The 18,677-nt window shown below is 45.4% G+C and overlaps 1 protein-coding gene across 2 annotated transcripts in view; it reads left to right on the top strand.

The window, feature by feature from the left end:
• Positions 1 to 13,423, top strand: part of prkx (protein kinase X-linked) — a 37,555-nt gene extending 24,132 nt beyond the window's left edge. The window contains exons 5-8 of one of the 2 annotated variants that reach the window (XM_071464324.1): positions 404 to 499; positions 3,981 to 4,038; positions 7,921 to 7,998; positions 13,340 to 13,423. In XM_071464324.1, the coding sequence (XP_071320425.1) occupies positions 404 to 499; positions 3,981 to 4,038; positions 7,921 to 7,998; positions 13,340 to 13,408 (301 nt within the window). In that variant the 3' untranslated portion in view covers positions 13,409 to 13,423. Of the gene's footprint in view, positions 1 to 403; positions 500 to 3,980; positions 4,039 to 7,920; positions 7,999 to 8,655; positions 12,435 to 13,339 lie in introns of those variants that run through there. The other variant, XM_071464323.1, reaches the window with a different exon arrangement.
• Positions 13,424 to 18,677: the final 5,254 nt, after the last annotated feature.

Genomic DNA, 18,677 nt, shown 5'->3' on the forward strand with positions numbered 1-18,677 from the left:
GAGGCCGGGCCATTATGTAATTTGTGGGTAATGACTTGTCCAGGCCAGAGCAGAGGGAAGAACAGGGGAGCTGGGAAAGCACTCAGTGGAGTGTAGCAGCAGAGGGCCCATGGGTGGTAGAAACACACACACACACACACACACACACACACACTTGTCAGAACAGCTGTAAACTAAGGCTGTTCTGTCCACAGCAAGTTTTCATAACCCCCCCAACTCTAAATGTTGACCTCACCACATGTTCACTCCCCACTTTGCTTCGACTGATAACAGCTCTTACCTGCTCTACCTGTTCCTTGCATCATGCTGTTTTTGCAGAGCACGGATTGCGTGCACACCCTGTGACAGTGTGTGGGCGGCTTCAGAGGGACAGGCTGGAGATGACATTTCTCCCTCTCCACAGGTACCCGCCGTTCTTTGATGACAACCCCTTTGGAATCTACCAGAAGATCCTTGCTGGGAAACTGGAATTCCCACGCCATCTGGATTTCTATGTCAAGTAAGCTCTTGACACCAGGCCATAGTCTGTAACAACTAAAACCTGTGTTCTATATTCTGTTGAGTTCTTGCATTATCCCACATTTTCCCAGACTTGTCGATCCTGGAGAATCCTTCATTTTTTATCATGGTAGCGTTTCTGTTTGATTTGGTCGTCTGTCAGTCACGTCATATCCTCTGCATGCATGTGTAGGTGACAGACGCATTGAAATTTTTAAGATGCACCCTCTAGAACTTGGTCATTTTTAACTATATTTTAACTGGATGAAGGATTTTAGTCGTCAGACGTTGTGTGGAGCACAGAGGCTGAGCGACAGGCCCATCCACAAAAACGTGTTCCAGCCTCTTTTAAAAAATGCAGACTGAAAAGTGTTGAAGTGAACGCTTTCTTCAGAATATTTTCACCACTTCATGTGCCGTCAAACAGCCCTTTCCCGTGGAGCTGCATTTTCTCAACCGCTGCACGTTGGTGGGGAAACACTGATTTTTAACGTGAAGTTGCTCCAGTGTTTCTGTTTGGTTTTGTTTCGGGGAGGAGGAGACCTCTGTGTTGAACCTGGCTTCCATGGCAACTGATGATTGACAGGATGGATACATCAAACTCTAATAACTGGTCAGGACAAAATAAAGAAAACAAACACACACAACGCAAACATGAACAATATATAGTGTCCTCACAGTCATTACATAACAACAGCTGTAAAACTGTGATATCAGAATCTGTCAGATCAAAAACAACTGGAGGAGCCGCATCAGTCAATCATTTTCACGGCGTTTTTACTGATAGATACAAAAACAATACTCAGAGAGAAGGTTAGCAGAGACCGAGTAGGGTTATTTTTTCAGGCTTTTGCCTTTATCACAGTCAGAGAGAGAGAGAGAGAGAGAATGACACAGCAAAAAGCCACAGGCTGTACTCGTACCCACCCCGCCGGGCAAAGACTAACCCCAAGTGGCAGACTTTTATTGGAGGCTGGTCTTTATGTCTCATTCCCTCTGTTTGATATGTAAAAAGAGGTGAAGGGGTCTGAAGACTTTCTGAGTGCTGTGGAAAAACCTGTCCTGCTGGTGTACCTGTTCCTGAGCTGGGGCCAATCAGGAAAGGTTAGTCTCCCTATTGAGGATCACTAACACACCCCACCTGGCTCCCCCTCCGTCCAAATGACTGTTTACGCATCACAGTTGAAACGTCAGTGGGAGCCATATGGGCCGTGGATGTGGCCTCTAAGTGCCGCGGCGTCCCTTTAACATGTGGTCAATGAGGTCCCTGGAGCTAAAGACGGGCTTCAGGTGGACCTGCAGTCGCTAACAACACACCAGCTGATTAGGACTGCCCCCCCTCCCACTCACACCGCCCATTAGACCAGCTGCAGTGTGTAGGAATGTGCAAGATTACAAGCTCCGTGCACTCTGTGTGTGTGTGTGTGTGTGTGTGTGTGTGTGTGTGTCATACGCAACTTTGGGGACAAACTTCAGACTAGAGACCAGTTAACTGGGGACGGCTTGTCCAAGTGGGGTCAAAAGTGTGAGGTGGGTGGTTAGGGTAAGTCTCTGGGAAATGAATGCATGTTTGTCTGATGTCCCCAAAACTGACCTATGACAACCTGTGTGTGTGTGTGTGTGTCTGTCTGTCTGTCTGTCTGTCTGTATGCACTCACTCAGTCTCGACACAGTGGCCCCTGGAGAGGCCTGACACACACTGCTTCCCCTGATAACTCGGCGAACCCACAGTGGAGCATCTATCTTGTGGCCAACAGACAGGGGACTTTTAATATTTCCACTCTTATATGACTCTAATACAGTTCCACGCCACTCGCTGCCATCCATCAGGAAGTGAAAGGCCTTGCAGAGCACTGCAGGCAGTGCCTCCGGCAGCAGCTGCTGCTGAGCAGAGACAATCAGACAGAGTGGAGCGCTGTCCCAGGGTGACCCCAACCATTAAAGGCTCGTAAGGCAATAAGGCATCAGCCATAAAATTAGCTGCTAGTTAAGGAGTTGTTACTGACACCGTGATGACCTGACCGCCCCCACGTCCTCCTCTGCGCTCTGTATATGCATACAGACAGGTTAGAACCGGGTTAGCAGCTAAGTGCCAACAAATACAGACTTTCTTTCTTCATACTGGGAAGATTAGTCGGGTCACACTGGTCTTTTCCTGCTGCTGTTATAGGCGACATACTGTATGCTGCTGTGTCAACAGTAATGCAGATCAGATCAACGCAGCAGCAGCGTGAGTTCTACTAATTCAGTTCAACAAAAAACTTCCCCTTTACCAAGAAGTATGAGGCCAACTTAATGTTACAGTAAATGAAGAGGGCTGAATGTTAATAAAATAACACATTTTACAGTGAAATTGAAAAACATGAACTGGGGAAAAAAAAACAACTGCAATATCAAGCTTACTCTCTATTTGTTCTCCTCCCTCCCTTCTGCTGCAGGGGGGGGATACATCACCTATAATCTCTGACTGACTGACTGACTGATTGTTCCACCATTGGTCAGCCAAATGCCACATGACTGAGTTGAAGTTTCCCCATTGGCCGCTGCAGCTTAGGGGATGTTTATCACATTTATCACTAGATTTAGAGACTTTTCCGACAAACCTTGGCTCCTCAGAGGAGAGTCTTGTCCCGTTGTCATGGCAACGGAAACAGAAAAAACATGTCAATGAGAACAGCTTTATTGTGAATTCAGCTGCATTCAAGTACTGTGTATGTGAGCGGAGGGGTCAGAGAGGAGGACAGAAGCAAACAGATGAAGAGCTGGAACCAGCTGATACTGGGCTGAAGGTAAATACGACGAGATGATGTTTACAGAGGTTCCACAACCATTTTCATCTGCGTCCCGAGGTTCACACATCGACCATACACAGTCCAGCCACATACTAGGTCCTGACTTTGTTTTCTGGAGGAATCTCCCTCCATGAACCCAATGAAAAGCCATAAATACTGACATGTTCCCCTCGGTGCTGATTAAAACATTTCTGTGACAAATGGCTCCGGAGACCTGTCTCAAAGCAGAGGGAGGATTTAGACAAAACCGGAGAAATGGCTGACTTGTCACCGTGCAGCTGCTGTATTTATGAGCCTGTCAGCGGCTCATAGGATGTGAGATACGGCACCTTTATCGAAAGCTCCCACGTCGTCGGCAGCTATCACATTTCATCAGAAAGCCCACACTCTGCCGTTTAAAGAGCCCTGTGAATCACCTTCGTGCTCCTCACCGATGTCTGCATTACCTGCACAGCTTCAGACTCTCAGAAAGTTGCCGTCTGCAAAAAAAGGTTCACTTTGTTCAATTAAGAGATCGTCAGAGAGAGACAGCTCACTTGGCCAGCCCCCTTTTACAGGCTGTCCGGGTCCCACTGGTGAGCGAAGGGGGGGCCTTCTGACAGCTCTCCTTGTGAGAGAAGGGAGGGAGATCACTTCAGAGATGTTCTGTACAACTGTGGATTCACTGACTCTTTCTTTTTTTCCCCCCAGAGACCTCATCAAGAAGTTTCTGGTCATTGACCGAGCCAGGCGGCTGGGCAACATGAAGGTGAGTTGGTTAGACTTCCTGTCTCTGTGAGCCACATGGCAGCTCGCCATATTTCTCCCTGGGTGTCAGCGGTCAGAGACCAGGACAGCACAGGGTCAGCAGTGTGACTGAAGCTCCACATGGTTCCAGTTAGTCATAGATAAAGAGAAATGATATTGTCAGTCTGCAGACACTGATATTTATAATATATCTGACTAATCTAAATATTGTTCCTCCCTAAAGAAAGCAACATCCTTCCTCCCCTCACGTCTCTCAGCAACTCAAAGTCATAGGAGTTAATTCATGACTCACTTATTGAGTAAGAGCAAAACAACTCCCAGCTTCCAGTGTGTGAGAGCCCACAGAGCAGGATTTCAGCTGGAGCTCTGTCCTCGGGACATTCAGACTACATCTGGCCCTTAGCTGGGGCGGGCTGTCGTTTCAAATTCTTTAAGTCAGTGCTGGATGCTGCTTTTTTACTTCAAGATATGCAAACAGTTGCCAGTTCTGCTAATGCAGTCTAAATCAGCGGGTCCCAACCTTTTCCAACTCATGGACCACACTTGGTCCAACCCTGTAGCACCACAGAGGCTGAATGATGCACAGTGATAACGTTGAGGACTGAACTGAGAGCAGGAGAAGCTCAACCTTCCTTTGTTTGACTTGTCTCTTGACTCTATCCTTCTAATACTTCCTGTTTCTAACCAGCTGTCCATTTTGATGCTCTCTAATCTTTTAGCCCTCACTCAGCCTGAAGTTCCTCTCCTTGGCTCATCACAGTGACAGGCCTTCATATGAGAAAAAAAAAAGATCAAATTAGTTTTTTAACATAGTGTTTTAACCGTTATTTACATTCTCATACCTTCGTGGCCCACCATAGGTCCCGTTCCACAGGTTGGGAACCACTGGTCCAATCAGTGAGAGCGGAAAAAATATTAGAAACGCCTCCAGGTTCCAAAATGATCCTGCAGTTGAGTCTAGTCAGCAGAAGTCGCAGCGCTGGTCTGGCACCTTTACAGTAAGCTTTATGGAGCCAATCAGAATGGAGAAGTGCTCTGCTCTATAGAAGACTAGAGAACACAACCAACAATCTGACAACTCAGTGTGTGTGAATGAATGTTTTTCTTTTTTTCATTTAATTAAAGTGAAGACTTGAGGCTGAACAGATATTAAAGACAGTTAATCATTTCTTTCAGAAAAAGATTAACTGTAACTTTTTCCTGACCTTTCCAGTACAATCAGAGTTCCACATTTAGGTCACATGATAAAGACAAACAAACAAATGAACACACTTGAGCGTGGGATGCATGTGTGGGAACAGGACAGTGAAGAGCTTCTTGTGTGAGCAGGTTCTTCTTTCTAACCTAAGGGCCTGCGCCCCCCCCCCCCCCGCTGCATACAGCCTTAATAAACTGCCCCCTGTAGCCTGGGAGGGAAGCCCCACACATTGCTCACTGTTCCTTATTGCTATGAGCACATAGTAGGAACTGAAGGACAGCCAGGTCTGTATAATCTGCCCCTGTCTCTTTGAAGATTAGTAATCATTCATATGAGTTCCATGCTACCTCTCAGGTGTTGAGGAGCATCTATAAAGCCGTGTTCACTCGAGCCAGCACCAGGATCACCAGCTCAGGGAGGCAGTACAAATATCACATCAATACTTTCAGAGTCCAATAATCAATTCAGCCACAATAATTTCTTCTCTGAGCAATTTAACCTCAGACTGACCCCAGACTGTCGGAGCTACATCTGCTGCTTCATGTGCAGTGAGGCTCCTTCAGAAAAGTGAGAAGTTGTTAGTCTGGAGTGAATTAATCTCTGTGACACTCTCATATCGACTCTGCCCCCCCCCCACCCCCCCACCCAATCATGACAAAACACATAAATCTGCTTCATCCAGCTTCTCTTAAAGCTCTGCTGCGGAGCCCGGGCACAGAAGAAGCTCTGTAATGTGGCAGAAAAGCGTTTTGACTCGTTTCCTTGTGCACAGCCTCAGGAACGCGACAGACATGTTTTCAGTGATCTCTTGAAAGAATGGCAGAGTGTGTAGATTCTCATTCACACTGTAAAACTGCAGCGCTTCAGTGAACAGTAGTGAAGAGAGGGACTGAGAGCCGCTCTCCATGAAACAAATACTTCTTTAATCCCAGTGATTAACTCCACATAATCCCTGACAAGATGATATTGATTTGTGTCTGCCAATACTGATCTGCAGAGCAGTCCCGCCGCTCGTCATCAGAGCGCCGATGCTGCGGTGCACTGACAGGCTGCCTGTACGGAGGCTCGACAGCACCACCAGAAGACAGGCTTCACCACAATCACCTGACCAACTGAAGCAGTTCTCTTCCTTTCATTTTGGATAGTACATGAACAAAGTCAAGAAGGAGATCTGTAAAGTCTGCATTTGATAATTCTTCTGCCTTTAGATGATGAATTAACAGTTGAGTCTGAAAATGGAGTCACAAAAATGATAGGATTCTAAATCTGATCTCTTTAAATCCATCTAACTTTCAGTTACACTTTCATGATTACTTACATTTAAGACAGAGTAAGCAGTTCACTACATGCAGTTGATTATAGGATAATTAATTAGTATCTCCTCGTTTGATTCATTATTTATAAAAAACAAAAAAAAAAAGTCCCCATACGGTTCCCAACGTTTCAGTCATACCAAGTATAACTGAAACTAATAAGAAGAATATTAAGTGCTATTCAAAATATTATGTTACTTAAGTTTCATTTTATTCCACAAGTGAGCAGCTCTGATGTTTTCATTTGAACAGAAAATTGCTGAAAGTTGAAGCTCAAGTTTGCAGCTTCTGCAACATAAAATCAAACCCGACTGGTTCCCTCCTGATGCAGTGAAAACTGACCAACTTCACAATCCCTGTTCAAAATGCATCATGTTAATGAGCCTCCAGCTGCCTGAGTTATGTTTCTTTGCTGGGCTGTGGCTGCAAGATTGTAACAGAGAGAAGGCAGTTGGCTTTAAAAAGAGTTACGGCCCCTATTGATTCGGCCCACAAAGAGTCCAGGCTCCTCTGCTGAAGTGTGGAAGGAGTCCACAGAAAGAGGGCTGTGGATTCTGTCGCCCATCACTTACATGTCTCCTCACAGCCTGGATAAGCACAAAGTGAAGAAAATGAGAAGTGATGAACCTTTTTAAAGTACGAGCAAAAGTTTTCTTTGTACAGTGCTAACCACTGCAGACCCCCCCCTTCCCCCCCATTATAAAACTCAAACATGAATTTATCATGTAAACTCTAAAAAAGTACTTTTTTTTAACTTAATGAACGCATAATGTTGTCTAGTTTAATTAAGCACATTATGCATTTTTTACATTTATAAAAGTTATTTCATTGGCACATTTTAGAGTCCATTTTTTTACCTTTTTTATACTTACAGTATGTTCCACAGCTGCCACGCACACACCACGCGGCCAGTGTGTCGCTGGCCTTAAGGCTGACTCCTCCTTGCAGCCCTTTGCTGCGGCCCACGCCCTCTCTCTCCCCTGCCTTTCCTGTCTCTCTCCACCGTCGCTATGAAATAGCAGAAAAAGACCCAGATGCTTATTGTTATGGTAGGAGCTGCTGAAACAGCGTTTAACCATGCGGGGACAGGGGGGTTGAAGCGGACGGTTCCCCACTGGGGGGGCGGGCTGCTGACACACTCTGAGTTGGACTGACGGCTCCTTCAGGCAGCGTTCACTGCAGCTTTTACAGCCTGTTGAACCAAAGCCCCTCGGAGCACCACGTCCAGTAGAAGCACCAGTAACACTTCTCTGTGGTGGTCAGGGCTTCCCTCCACAGCCCCTCCGGGCTGTCATGTGACTGCACACATCTCAACCTGACGCCGCGACCCCACAGTGGTGCAGCCACCCAGCAGCCATGTTTTGTGTTTCAGAATGGAGCCGATGACGTGAAGAAGCACCGCTGGTTCAAGACGATTGACTGGGAGGCGGTTCCTCTGAGGAAACTGAAGGTGAGACCCTAACACCTGTGTTTCTCTCAGCAGCCAATCATTGATCAGTTGGGATTCAGCAGTTTGTGATTAGAATCAGGACTAATGACGTCACTTCTCTCCCTCTGCAATATGAAGAAATGACCTGTGTGTCTGTGTCATAGTCGGTCACAAAGTGCACACAGCACACAAATAAGTTGTGTAACTGTCTGTGGTTCAGCAGCTGTCAACATCCACATGCAAACAGCTGCTGCTAGTTTTATTATGTAAAAACAAAAAAAAACTTCAATAAACCAAACACTCACAGATGGGAAGCAGAACATGAAGCAGAACAGGTGAAAGTCAGACAGATGATTCAGAGCAGATTATTTTTATGTGTCTTAGAAATGTGGGCCGACATGTCCCAGCATCTTCCTACCTAGTTCCTGCCTAACCTCCAATCTTCACCATTTTTGCCTGTGGTGTAACGTTAATGCTCGGAGGCTCAGAGGAGATCGCTGCAGCCTGTGAGCAGCTGGAAACATGTGATCACACTCTCTCTGCTTGATGGTGAAACACCAGATCAAATATCCAAGAGGAAACCAGACAGTAGACACCAGATAACATTACTGTGTCACTCTGCATCAACAAGTGTCAGCTTCGAGTTTCAGACCTGCCCCTGAACTTGTGTCTCCACAGCCTCCTATAGTCCCTAAGGTCTCCCATGAGGGCGACACGTCCAACTTTGACGTTTACCCGGAGGACGACTGGAAGAAAGACCCTCCTGTGCCTCAGAAGGACTTAGAGATCTTCAAGAACTTCTGATCCGTCAGCCCGGTTTATTTATTGACAGCATATCCTGAGAGTTGACCCAACTTCTTGTACATTTACTGTTACAGGTACTATCCTGGAGAAAACCCGTATTTATTAAAGCAGGGAGTCACATTGTGTCTGTAATAACTCCTCCCTCCAGACAAACTCCAGATGATTGATGCTGTGATATTTATCATTCTGCCGAGGTGATTTGCTTTTTATATGTTTATTTATCGGAATAAGTCGAGTTTTTGCTGTTATCATTTTGTGTTTCTCTGAGCCTCATATGCAAAAACAGTGTGGTTCCTTTGAAACCCAAAGACTGTTACTTTCTAGGTTTTAAAAACAAGAAGAATCAGGTCTTTTTTTATATCGTCATGTTTTATATTTTCTCTCTTTTTCAAATGTTCATGTGTAGTGTGACTCCAGACCAGTGCTGTAACTGTCAGCGGCCGGCCGTCACTGAAGTGCAGTTTTGGACTTGTACTGTAGGTAGTCAGGAGTCAGACACTTTATTTGAAACCGCGTGACCAGTAGCACTTGTCAAGGTGCCTTACATCACAGTTTGACGGGCGTGATGACTTGTGGTTCCATGAAGTTCACTTGAAGCTGTGGCGCTGTCGGCCGGCGGCAGTGCTCGCAGCGGTGTTGGAGCAGCTCCGCCCTCTCCTGGTGCAGCTCGGAAGCTGCTTCATTCACAGCCAGGACTCTGTTCTTACTCTCACAGTCACAGCTGCTCCACAGACCAACCACAGGCTTTCCCAATGCATCATCATCATCATCATCATCATCATCATCATCATCGTCATTGTCATTGTCATCGTCATCGTCATCGTTGTCGTGCTTTTTGAACCAAACCCTGCGAGGTTGAAGGTGCTGGGCTGCGAGGTTGTCTTCATGTTCAGTATTTATGCGTTTTCAGCTCATCATGTAGTCGAGGTTGAAATACATCAAAATAAACTTCATGTTGATCTCTCCATTGTGTTCGCTGCCATTAAAATCACATGGCCCCCTACACCCCCACCCCCACCCACTTCTACTGTACACATTGCATGGAGGGTGCGTCACATTAAGTGCATCCTTAACCAGTTAGTGGGACTGGAAGTCTGTTATAAAACCCTCCAGCAGTGACTCTACATTGATGGAGACTTAGCAACCACATGTAACGCCTGTGTTCTGTTGGCTTGTTAGCTCTGTGCAACAACGCATACAAACAGAAACTGTTTCAACTGAGACAGACATTTAAAGGTCCCATATTATCTTCTTCTGTGGTTTATCTTAAGTGTTGACCTCCATCAGAAGATATATCTGTGGTTTTAAGAACCAAAAACCATCTCAGTGTAGTTTTACATCTCCTCTCTCAGGCCTCTCTCTGGGGCTCGAGTAACAACAGGTCAGTCAGCCAATCAGAAGAGAGACTGAGGGCGATGACTGCTTAGTTGTGACATCACAAAGTTCCAGAAGTCCTGACGGCTGGTTTTAAGGCTCAGTTTCTGAATACAGGCTGTGTGCATTTCTCTGTGGACTGAGGCTTTGATACTTTCACAGTATTAATATAGAACCTAGACCTGCTTTATAATCACAAACACATGGACATCCACCTTTATACAATGTGGGACCTTTAATATCACCACACAGACATTAATGACTCAATGGTTACATTGTATTTAGGATCAGATTTCCCCCCCCCCCCCCCGGTTTATAAGTGGACTGACATTGATTGTAAGGTGTTGAGGGGGGGTTGTGTATTTACAGGAACTGTTGCAAAAACGGCTCAGAGTTAAAAACAGGGATGTTCACAGAAAGACAAATGCCACCAAAGAAGCTTGGGAATAAATGTTATTTTGGGAGTAACCATGGTTACGAAAAGTTACTGCAGTTTCTGTTTCCACCAGAGAGAGAGGAGTTGGTCCTGAAGCTCGTCTCTGCATTTGTACCCTGCACCTTTGAAGCAGGGTAAACCAGAGTGGGAGTGGGGGGGGTCCAGTCTGAGAACATTTCTCTGCAGAAAATACTTGATGGTGACATCTGATGCTAATGCAGGTTGCAAGAAGGCGATGACACCGCGGTACAAACCTCAGCTTGCATGTTGCAGATGTGAGCTGATTGGCCAGTTGAGCCCCCACTGGATGATGTCACTGCAGCAGAAAGCCTGGGTCAGTTGCAGGCCGTGTGTTTTTGGTACCTGTTCACCTCTCACCGGGTTCTCCCTGAGTACTGATGCACAGCCCACAGCGCAGTGGGGCAGTTGTGTACAGCGTGAACCCTGCTGTCTGCTTTGTTTGACTTAACAGGAGTAAACACTTGAAACACTGAAGTGTTTTTGTGTCCAGACGTCTTCCTCATCACTCCATGTTCTTCCTCATCTATTCATGCACCCGTGCCCCCCACCCTCAACTAAAACACTAAATCCATTGCAGTCAACGTTTGCCATGTTGACAGATAATGCTTTTTTTTTTTTTTCAACACAAGCACATCAGTGTTTTAATGAGGATCCTTGAAACTGACAAAGACACAGTTACTCCAAAACAACACTATGTACAACAGTACAGTTTAGATTTTGCTTTAACTTTGTATCAATAACAAGTGACACAACAAAGCATGAAGCAAAAACACAAGCATGGACTTTTAAAAAGGTCTTAACTCACGTTTTGTCACCAACTCACAAGTAGATTGAAACAAATGGAGAAAACAGAAGCCGACCTTGGAGACTGCCCTCAGATTCACAGCCATCAGTCTGCACGCCTCCCACTCCCACTCTGACAGGGACCTGCCTCACTGTGGACACCGAGCAGTAAAGTGTTGATTTTGTGTCACACTCCGGTCACACCACCAGACTGGGTTTAAAACTGAAAGGATGAAAATCGATGCATCACAGCCAGAGACAGCCTCCTAATGCCCACATTACCCACAATACAACTCGGCCGCCAACATTCGGCTGAAAGGCTGGGGCGTCACATGCTAGTAGTGGCTAATGCAGCATGCAGCAGAGATGGGGGGGGGGGGCTGCAGGGGAAGCAGTGTGTGCTGTGGCCTCACCCAATATGAAAAAAAAAAAAAATCAAATCCTGGCAGCTTCAGGCCAAAAAATGGTGACTCTCTTCCCTTTGTTTCCAGCAGCACATGTTGATCAGCGTGCTGATTGATTATTCATGAAGTCATTTCCTTGTCCTCTCCTCAGTGAAAACACATGAGGCTGAATGTGGGCGTGCACGGGGCGTCAGTATGTGTCCCCATCATGTTCTGGTCGTATGGAGCTTTTCTAATGTAGAAACTCTTCACTCGGCCTCTGGTGTCAAACTCCACACTGTATTTCAAGCTTTCTCCTGCTGAGTAGAGGAACCTGGACTGATCTCAGTACAGTGCTCGTCCATTTAGAGCAGTTTTTGTACAATGCATGTGTCATCTGTAACCCCCCCACCCGTCACGTCTTAGGCAGCAATATGTTTTATACCTGTCAGCCTTCACCTTGGAAATGTTTGTTTTGTTGGTGCAATCATTCATGGTTTTCTACCCTGTACATTAAAATGCTTTTGTAACTCTCTGTACTCCTTTAATTATGGAACTGTAAGCACTGGCACATGTTTGTATGAAGACTGAAGAGTCTTTGGAAGTGTTTCAGAAACTTGAAGTGACAAAAAAAAAAAAGAAACATGTTCTCTTTCCCCCGGTGTCCTGCCTGGTCCTTTCCCCCCACTCGCTCTACATCCTCCAGTCACTGAGCAGCTGCTGTCGGCCATTACTCTGAAGGTCAGCGGCCGGCCGGCGTAGTCATATATTTACAAAATGGAAATCTGACATTTGGGGATGAACTCTTACTTTCTGATGTTTAAAGCTCCTCAGGTTCAGTTTTTCATGACGAGATGCGCGGAGTCTTTTCGGCCTGCAGCTCAGAGAGGCTGCAGCAGAGACGAGCATCAGTATGCACCGAGGCCGGTGGCCAGAGTCGTCCTGTTTGCTCAGACAACGGGCTCCCAGCTTTCAGTCATAAATAGTAAAGCATCCTCCTCTTGTCCTTCTGATACCGATCTGAGCGGGCTGCTCTGAAGTGATTACATCTGAACACTTTTATATTTGAACAATAAAACATTACAAAAACCTCTTCAGTCTGAGGGCTTATCTACTTACTTGGCTGGGCGGCTGCCTTAAAGAAGCACACAGTACAGAACTCCATGATGGTTTTGCAAACAGTTACATTAACAAATGGTAATTAATAATTTATAGAGTCCCCAGTTCATTAATAAATTAATAAACTCTTGGGGCCTCTGTGCTTTGTTTTACATGTTTGTAATTTCCTAATAATTTCCTAGTAAATGTCTGTGAAAAGAATTATTTTCTACTGATCATAGGGAAGTTATGAGCAGCCTTGAAAGGCAGCCAAAGTAAATATTCATTCATTTTTTCATTTATAATTGGACAGATGATTCTTTGGTTGAATTGTATGTTTGTTGCATGATCAGCTGATCAGCTGACTAAAACACTCTCAGTTGCAGTGGTCTGTGTCTGTCTGCTGTTTGCTGCTGAGCAGGGAGAGGACAGAGGCCTTTTACAGATGTTTCTCTGAGAACAGCTGCTGCTGCTGCTGCTGGAGACCAGGGGGACGAGAGCTGGATGTTGGAGTGGAAAACCAAAACCATGAGCTAAAGAGGCTGAAAAGCTCCATAACACTGAGGGAAAGCAGAGCTGGTGATTATTTTCTGTGTGTTCATCACTCTTTCACATTACATTTGATCCATTTTGAATAAAAAATATTGATTAGTGCAGCTTTATTTTTTTCTCAGTATGTCTTTAACAGTTCTACATTCTCTAAAACCACTATCTGTATAAGGCATGTGATTTCTGCAACATTGTCTTCATGGGGGAGTGGGTGGGGGGGGGGCATGTTATGACATGTTATGACTAAGGTTGCAGTGTCTGGACTCCAGGAGGTCACTGTTTGCCTTCTCCTGTATGACTAATGAGATTCTTAATTACTGAATAAGTTCTGCATGAACAGTTTTGACCACAGAGTTAATCTGGAAATGATGAGTAACCAGGAAAAATCCCCAGGACGCCTGATTCCTCAGGGAGTGAGTATCCGTGCAGGGGAGACATCACAGCCCCGCTGCAGTTTGCTCGCTGCCACGTGGGCCTGCCACAGTGTGATGCTGCTTCCTGCTGTTCTCATGTTCAGATGGTTGATATTAAGAAAGTCTGGCGTCTTGACAAAGGCAAGGTGTCGGTGGTTTTTCTTTGCTGCCTCATGAGGAACCTATGTAAATGACGTGGCGTTTTCCAGCCTTTACCATATGTTCTCCAACCAAGGTGGGACTGTTTTCCCAGCAGCAGCTTTTATCTGTAGCTCTTTAAATCTAATCACAGTTCAATTCATCATTTCTTTTTTACTGTGGATTATGTTAAGTCTTCTAAGCTTTAATATCCTCCCTCTATCTGTGATTCCAGGGGAAGGCCTGGTGTTAATGTGCTGAACACAGTGTTTCACGGAGGGTTATTATGTTTACAGTGGAAAAATGAGTCATGTTTTGTCTGGAGTCCCTGCTAGTCTCACTCGAAGTGATGACAGTCCAGACTGTAAAGCTGCACGGCTCTAATAATCAGCTAATGAGTGCCTTATGAAGCGCTTTCAAGGTGAATTTGGTGGAGTGACGGCAGAGGCTGTGGGAGTGCAGGGTTACTTCCCAGAAGGCCTTGGTGACAGGAAATGCTCGAAATCAGGAGGTAATAAGAACTCGTACTGTCAGTTACGAAATCTGCAGCAGTTTCACCAATTTCACCTCCTTACTTTTATCTTATCCATGCACACTTCATCTTTTCTGACGAAGCTGAGCTCACCTCGAGAAAAAAAAAAAAGATCAAAGAAGATAATGCATCTCCATGAATGTCATACCTGCTTTGTTCTCACCACAGTTCGAATTAATGCAGTGAAGATTCATGTAATCAACCCACACAGCGATGACAGTGATGACGTAGCCCGACGAAGATACGTTTCAAGTTTCTCCAAGTGAATTTGAATATGATAATGAGGTGAACACAGAGGCTGACTTCAGACAAACACAACATGGACTAAAACATTCTGTACAGCATGAATGCTTGTCGCTGGACAAGAGCATCGTTGCGTTTACAGGACAAGAGGTTTATACCACGCCCTCTGAGCAGAGCTGCGTCTGCAGGACAGGATGGAGGCTATGCAGCCAGTTGCTATGGGAAAGTGAGGAAACAGACCGGGGCTAGCAGGTTAGCATGCTAACTTCAGTAGGAGAAAAGACTTGGCAGAGACGAGTTAATGCGGAGACAGCTGTTTGATGCTGAACTCCACCATGTGCTCTGTAGTCACAAACCCTCAGAGAATAATCTGCAACTCTCACTCTTCCTCTCAGTCCCGAGGTTTTAGCCTCTTTTAGCTCATCGTTTTGGTTTTTCGGCCTCAGACTCTGCCCTCATCAGCTGCATGTCCAACAGGAAGAAAACCGTGTGCTAACATTTAACATGACGTCTTAAGAAGGTGAGACACTGTGTCTTCAGCTTGTTTCGCTTCCCCACACAAATATATAGTTAATAAAGCTCTGTCCGAACACCCAGACCCTTTGTTTCCTCCAAACGCCTGAGCTCACAAGCTTCAGTCCACAATCACTTGTTGTCTTTTGTCTCCACAAAGACACGTAGACGTGTCGGGATATGCCACAGTCCTATTTTCACACACTAACCAGAGAAGCAGCAAGGTCCTCACATTTATCAAATCCCCTCAAATCCCGTCCTGAATCTAATAGGTTCACCTTCATGTTTCTGCTCCCGGACAAACGGACCCCGCACTAAGCTACAAGATGGCTGGCAACCCTAAGCAGAGCGCAGGGATTCAGCCGTCAGGGGCAGCTACACGAGGAACCTGCTGATGTTACCTCAGGATTGTTCTGTTCTCAGGCAGTGTTCAGGTAAGACCTGCATTTCCTGCATGTACGTGCCCATATGTAAATGTCACACATGTACATATATTGAATTTCCATATATGAAGAAGATGTACATAAAATAAAAATACCTTTCTAAACATCATATGAAACCTATTACAAATTGTAACAATTTCATTAATCGACATATATGTCATATATGTATGTAATCATATGTATGCCTATAGCAGACATGTACATTTATATATATCCATCCCAAAGCCCGACAGTATATGTTGATATTAGAAACAGTAGGGTCCAAAGTCTGGGACCACTTTTCCAGAATAGGAAGATAGACATGTTTAATATTAATGAGTAATTAATAAGAAAAACATATGCAGGCAAATAGAATTTATATATGTATATTGTTTTAATAAAGTTGTTTAAATTAATCATATATGGTTAACATATATGGTCCCAACATGACATACCACATAAAAAAGAATTATACACATTTTAATGTAATGTTATAAACTTCTATCTTCATATATCCAGAGGATAAACTGTATATATGTGATAATAATGCAGTGTATCCCCTTATAAGTGACATATGGCAACATCACTCTTGATATAGGGACATATACGTCATATATTCCATTCCTCATATAAACAGTCATAGGAGCTGGTAGAAAGCCCCTGGACCTGAGAACCAAAGGTCACTTTGAACTGATCACATGTTTGCTCAGAGAAAGAACAGCCAATCAGAGACTGACCTTACATCTGCTATATTGTATATTCTTTTAAAAAGAATCTTTACAGTTTATTCAGTCGCAGGTTTTCAGGGTCAGATAACAAAGACGCTCAGACAGTGATTGTAAATAAAATCTAGGTCAGATGTTTGCAGCCGGATGAATGGCTGACACAAAAACATCCTGTCAAATGTTCAGATGCTAATAATCAACCCTGTCTCCTGCAAACTGCAAATCACGCTCAGCTAAACTGTTTTCCCTCTCGTGTTGCTGGGCAGTAATCACAGGCTGGATCATGTTCAAAGACATTTCCTTTTGTTGTAATGAATGAAGTGTTAGCTTCATTAACAGCAGCAGAGTTTTTATTTCCTTAGTTAAACAATAAATAATTGAACACAAAAAAAAGGTTGAGAAAAGCTGCGTAATAGGACTCACCGACCCTTCAGGTCTGTGAGAAATGGGCCTCAGTGGTTTTACTTGGTCTTTGTGAACAAGAAGCTTTTATTTGTCTGTGGGAACCATCACTGGCTGCTTCTGAAGCTTTTCAGCCATGAGTCATGAAACTCCTGCAGATGACCTTCCAGCTCCAGAGCGACACAGTTGTGTAGTCTCCTGCAGTGACTTTTCTACTCACACAGCCTTCGTCTGCTCGGCTCCTGACGTCGGAGGCCATATCTACATATTAGCCGGGCGAGGCCGCACCCGTCAAACCACAGGCTGCGCTCGTCACAGGCCCTGTGATATCGGCCTAATGACAAGTCGGCGCTCCGCTCACGTCAGCAGCCCTCACCTGGGATTCCTGTCATCAGTATGGGCTGTGAATGCACCACACCCTCCGCTGGGAAACATATGACACCTCAACACACCACCCCACCCCCAACCAGGGTGCCGCCCACCCACCTGGACTGGTGGCTGCAACATTCAGAGACTTGCTTCTCCTGCAAAACATCCTTACTGCCACCTGACAAAAAACTGAATGAATAAATGAAGAGAGATCAAAGAACATGTGGTTTTGTGAGGAACAAAAGTGGGAACCCAGAGGATCCATTGGAGCCGACCTGCTGGGGGGGGGGCTCCTGATGGATCTACCTTAATCTGCTTTAATTAGAGAGGACCAGCTGCTGCCACCAAGTGTGGCTCGCTTTAATTACAGAGCAGTTCATTGTAGGACCTGTCTGGTCCTGGTCATTGATGCCCTGAGGTCAGCACTGGTTAGAGTAGACCCCCCCCTGCACTGTGCCCAGGTTGATAGAGACAAACAGTATTTTGAAGTTTAACATGACATGTCCCTGATGTTCCTGTTTTTCTGTTTTCTGTTTCCTTTGAACTGTAAACAGACTTTTAAATGCAGAGTAGCATCTCCAGGCTCAGCCCTGTCTTCCTGGCGGGGGTTCAGCCTGCCAGGACCTCCCCCAGTCCTGCTCCCGCCGCCGCAGGTGGAGAGGACACGCGGCCTCCACCCGTTATCCTTCTGATCTCAAGGCTGCTCCACAGACAGAGAGGAGCGAGCCCCTGCTGGATGAGGGGCATCCTCATCTTTGGATGGCTCTAAGTCTGACTCCTTAATGAGCCACACAGGAGACAGAGGCCCCGCAGCCCCCAGTTCTACGAGGACACCTAAACGCCCCCGTTTTACATGGGGAGCTGCTGAAAGTGACTTTTTCCACCAGAAAGCAGACTCATAGCAACCAGGCAACCTGACACCCAAACAGGACATACCACATGCCCCCCCCCCAGCCAGCCAGACCATCACTATCAAATTATAAAACAACATAAAACTGAGTCAGGAACAGAGCGATGTGTTTACAACAAGTGAACCTCAAGAACCAACAGTCAAGTAAAAGCATTCAAAGAACCTGTGATCAAATAAAGCTGGACTGGACCCGGCCCCCGCACTTTTGCCTTTGACTTAAATCCTGGAAAGTCTGACTCGTCCTTATCTGAACTCCTTCCAGTCCAGGCCTCAGAATACTTTACTTTGCACTGACTTGATGTTTTCACTGTGAAAAACACACAAATATTTCACCAAATCTCCCACCAGAGAGCTGCCTCATGGAGGAAAGACGTTCCTCTTTTATTTGGGGAAACCAATATTGACAAAAAAGTACCGCTTGATGATGCTGTAAATAACATGTCTGTGAACCAGAAGTCTTTCAGATCCTCGTTGGCATGACTCAACTTCACTTTGCCAAAACATCTGAACTTGACAGAACTTTTCTTTTGCTTTGACTGAGCACAGAAACCTTCTGAAAGATTTTTCCACTCCTGGTGCGAGGGC

Source organism: Trachinotus anak, unplaced genomic scaffold, assembly GCF_046630095.1.
Source record: "Trachinotus anak isolate AG129_WGS33_773 ecotype Australia unplaced genomic scaffold, CSIRO_AGI_Tana_v1 ptg000026l, whole genome shotgun sequence".
Classification (NCBI taxonomy): domain Eukaryota; kingdom Metazoa; phylum Chordata; class Actinopteri; order Carangiformes; family Carangidae; genus Trachinotus; species Trachinotus anak.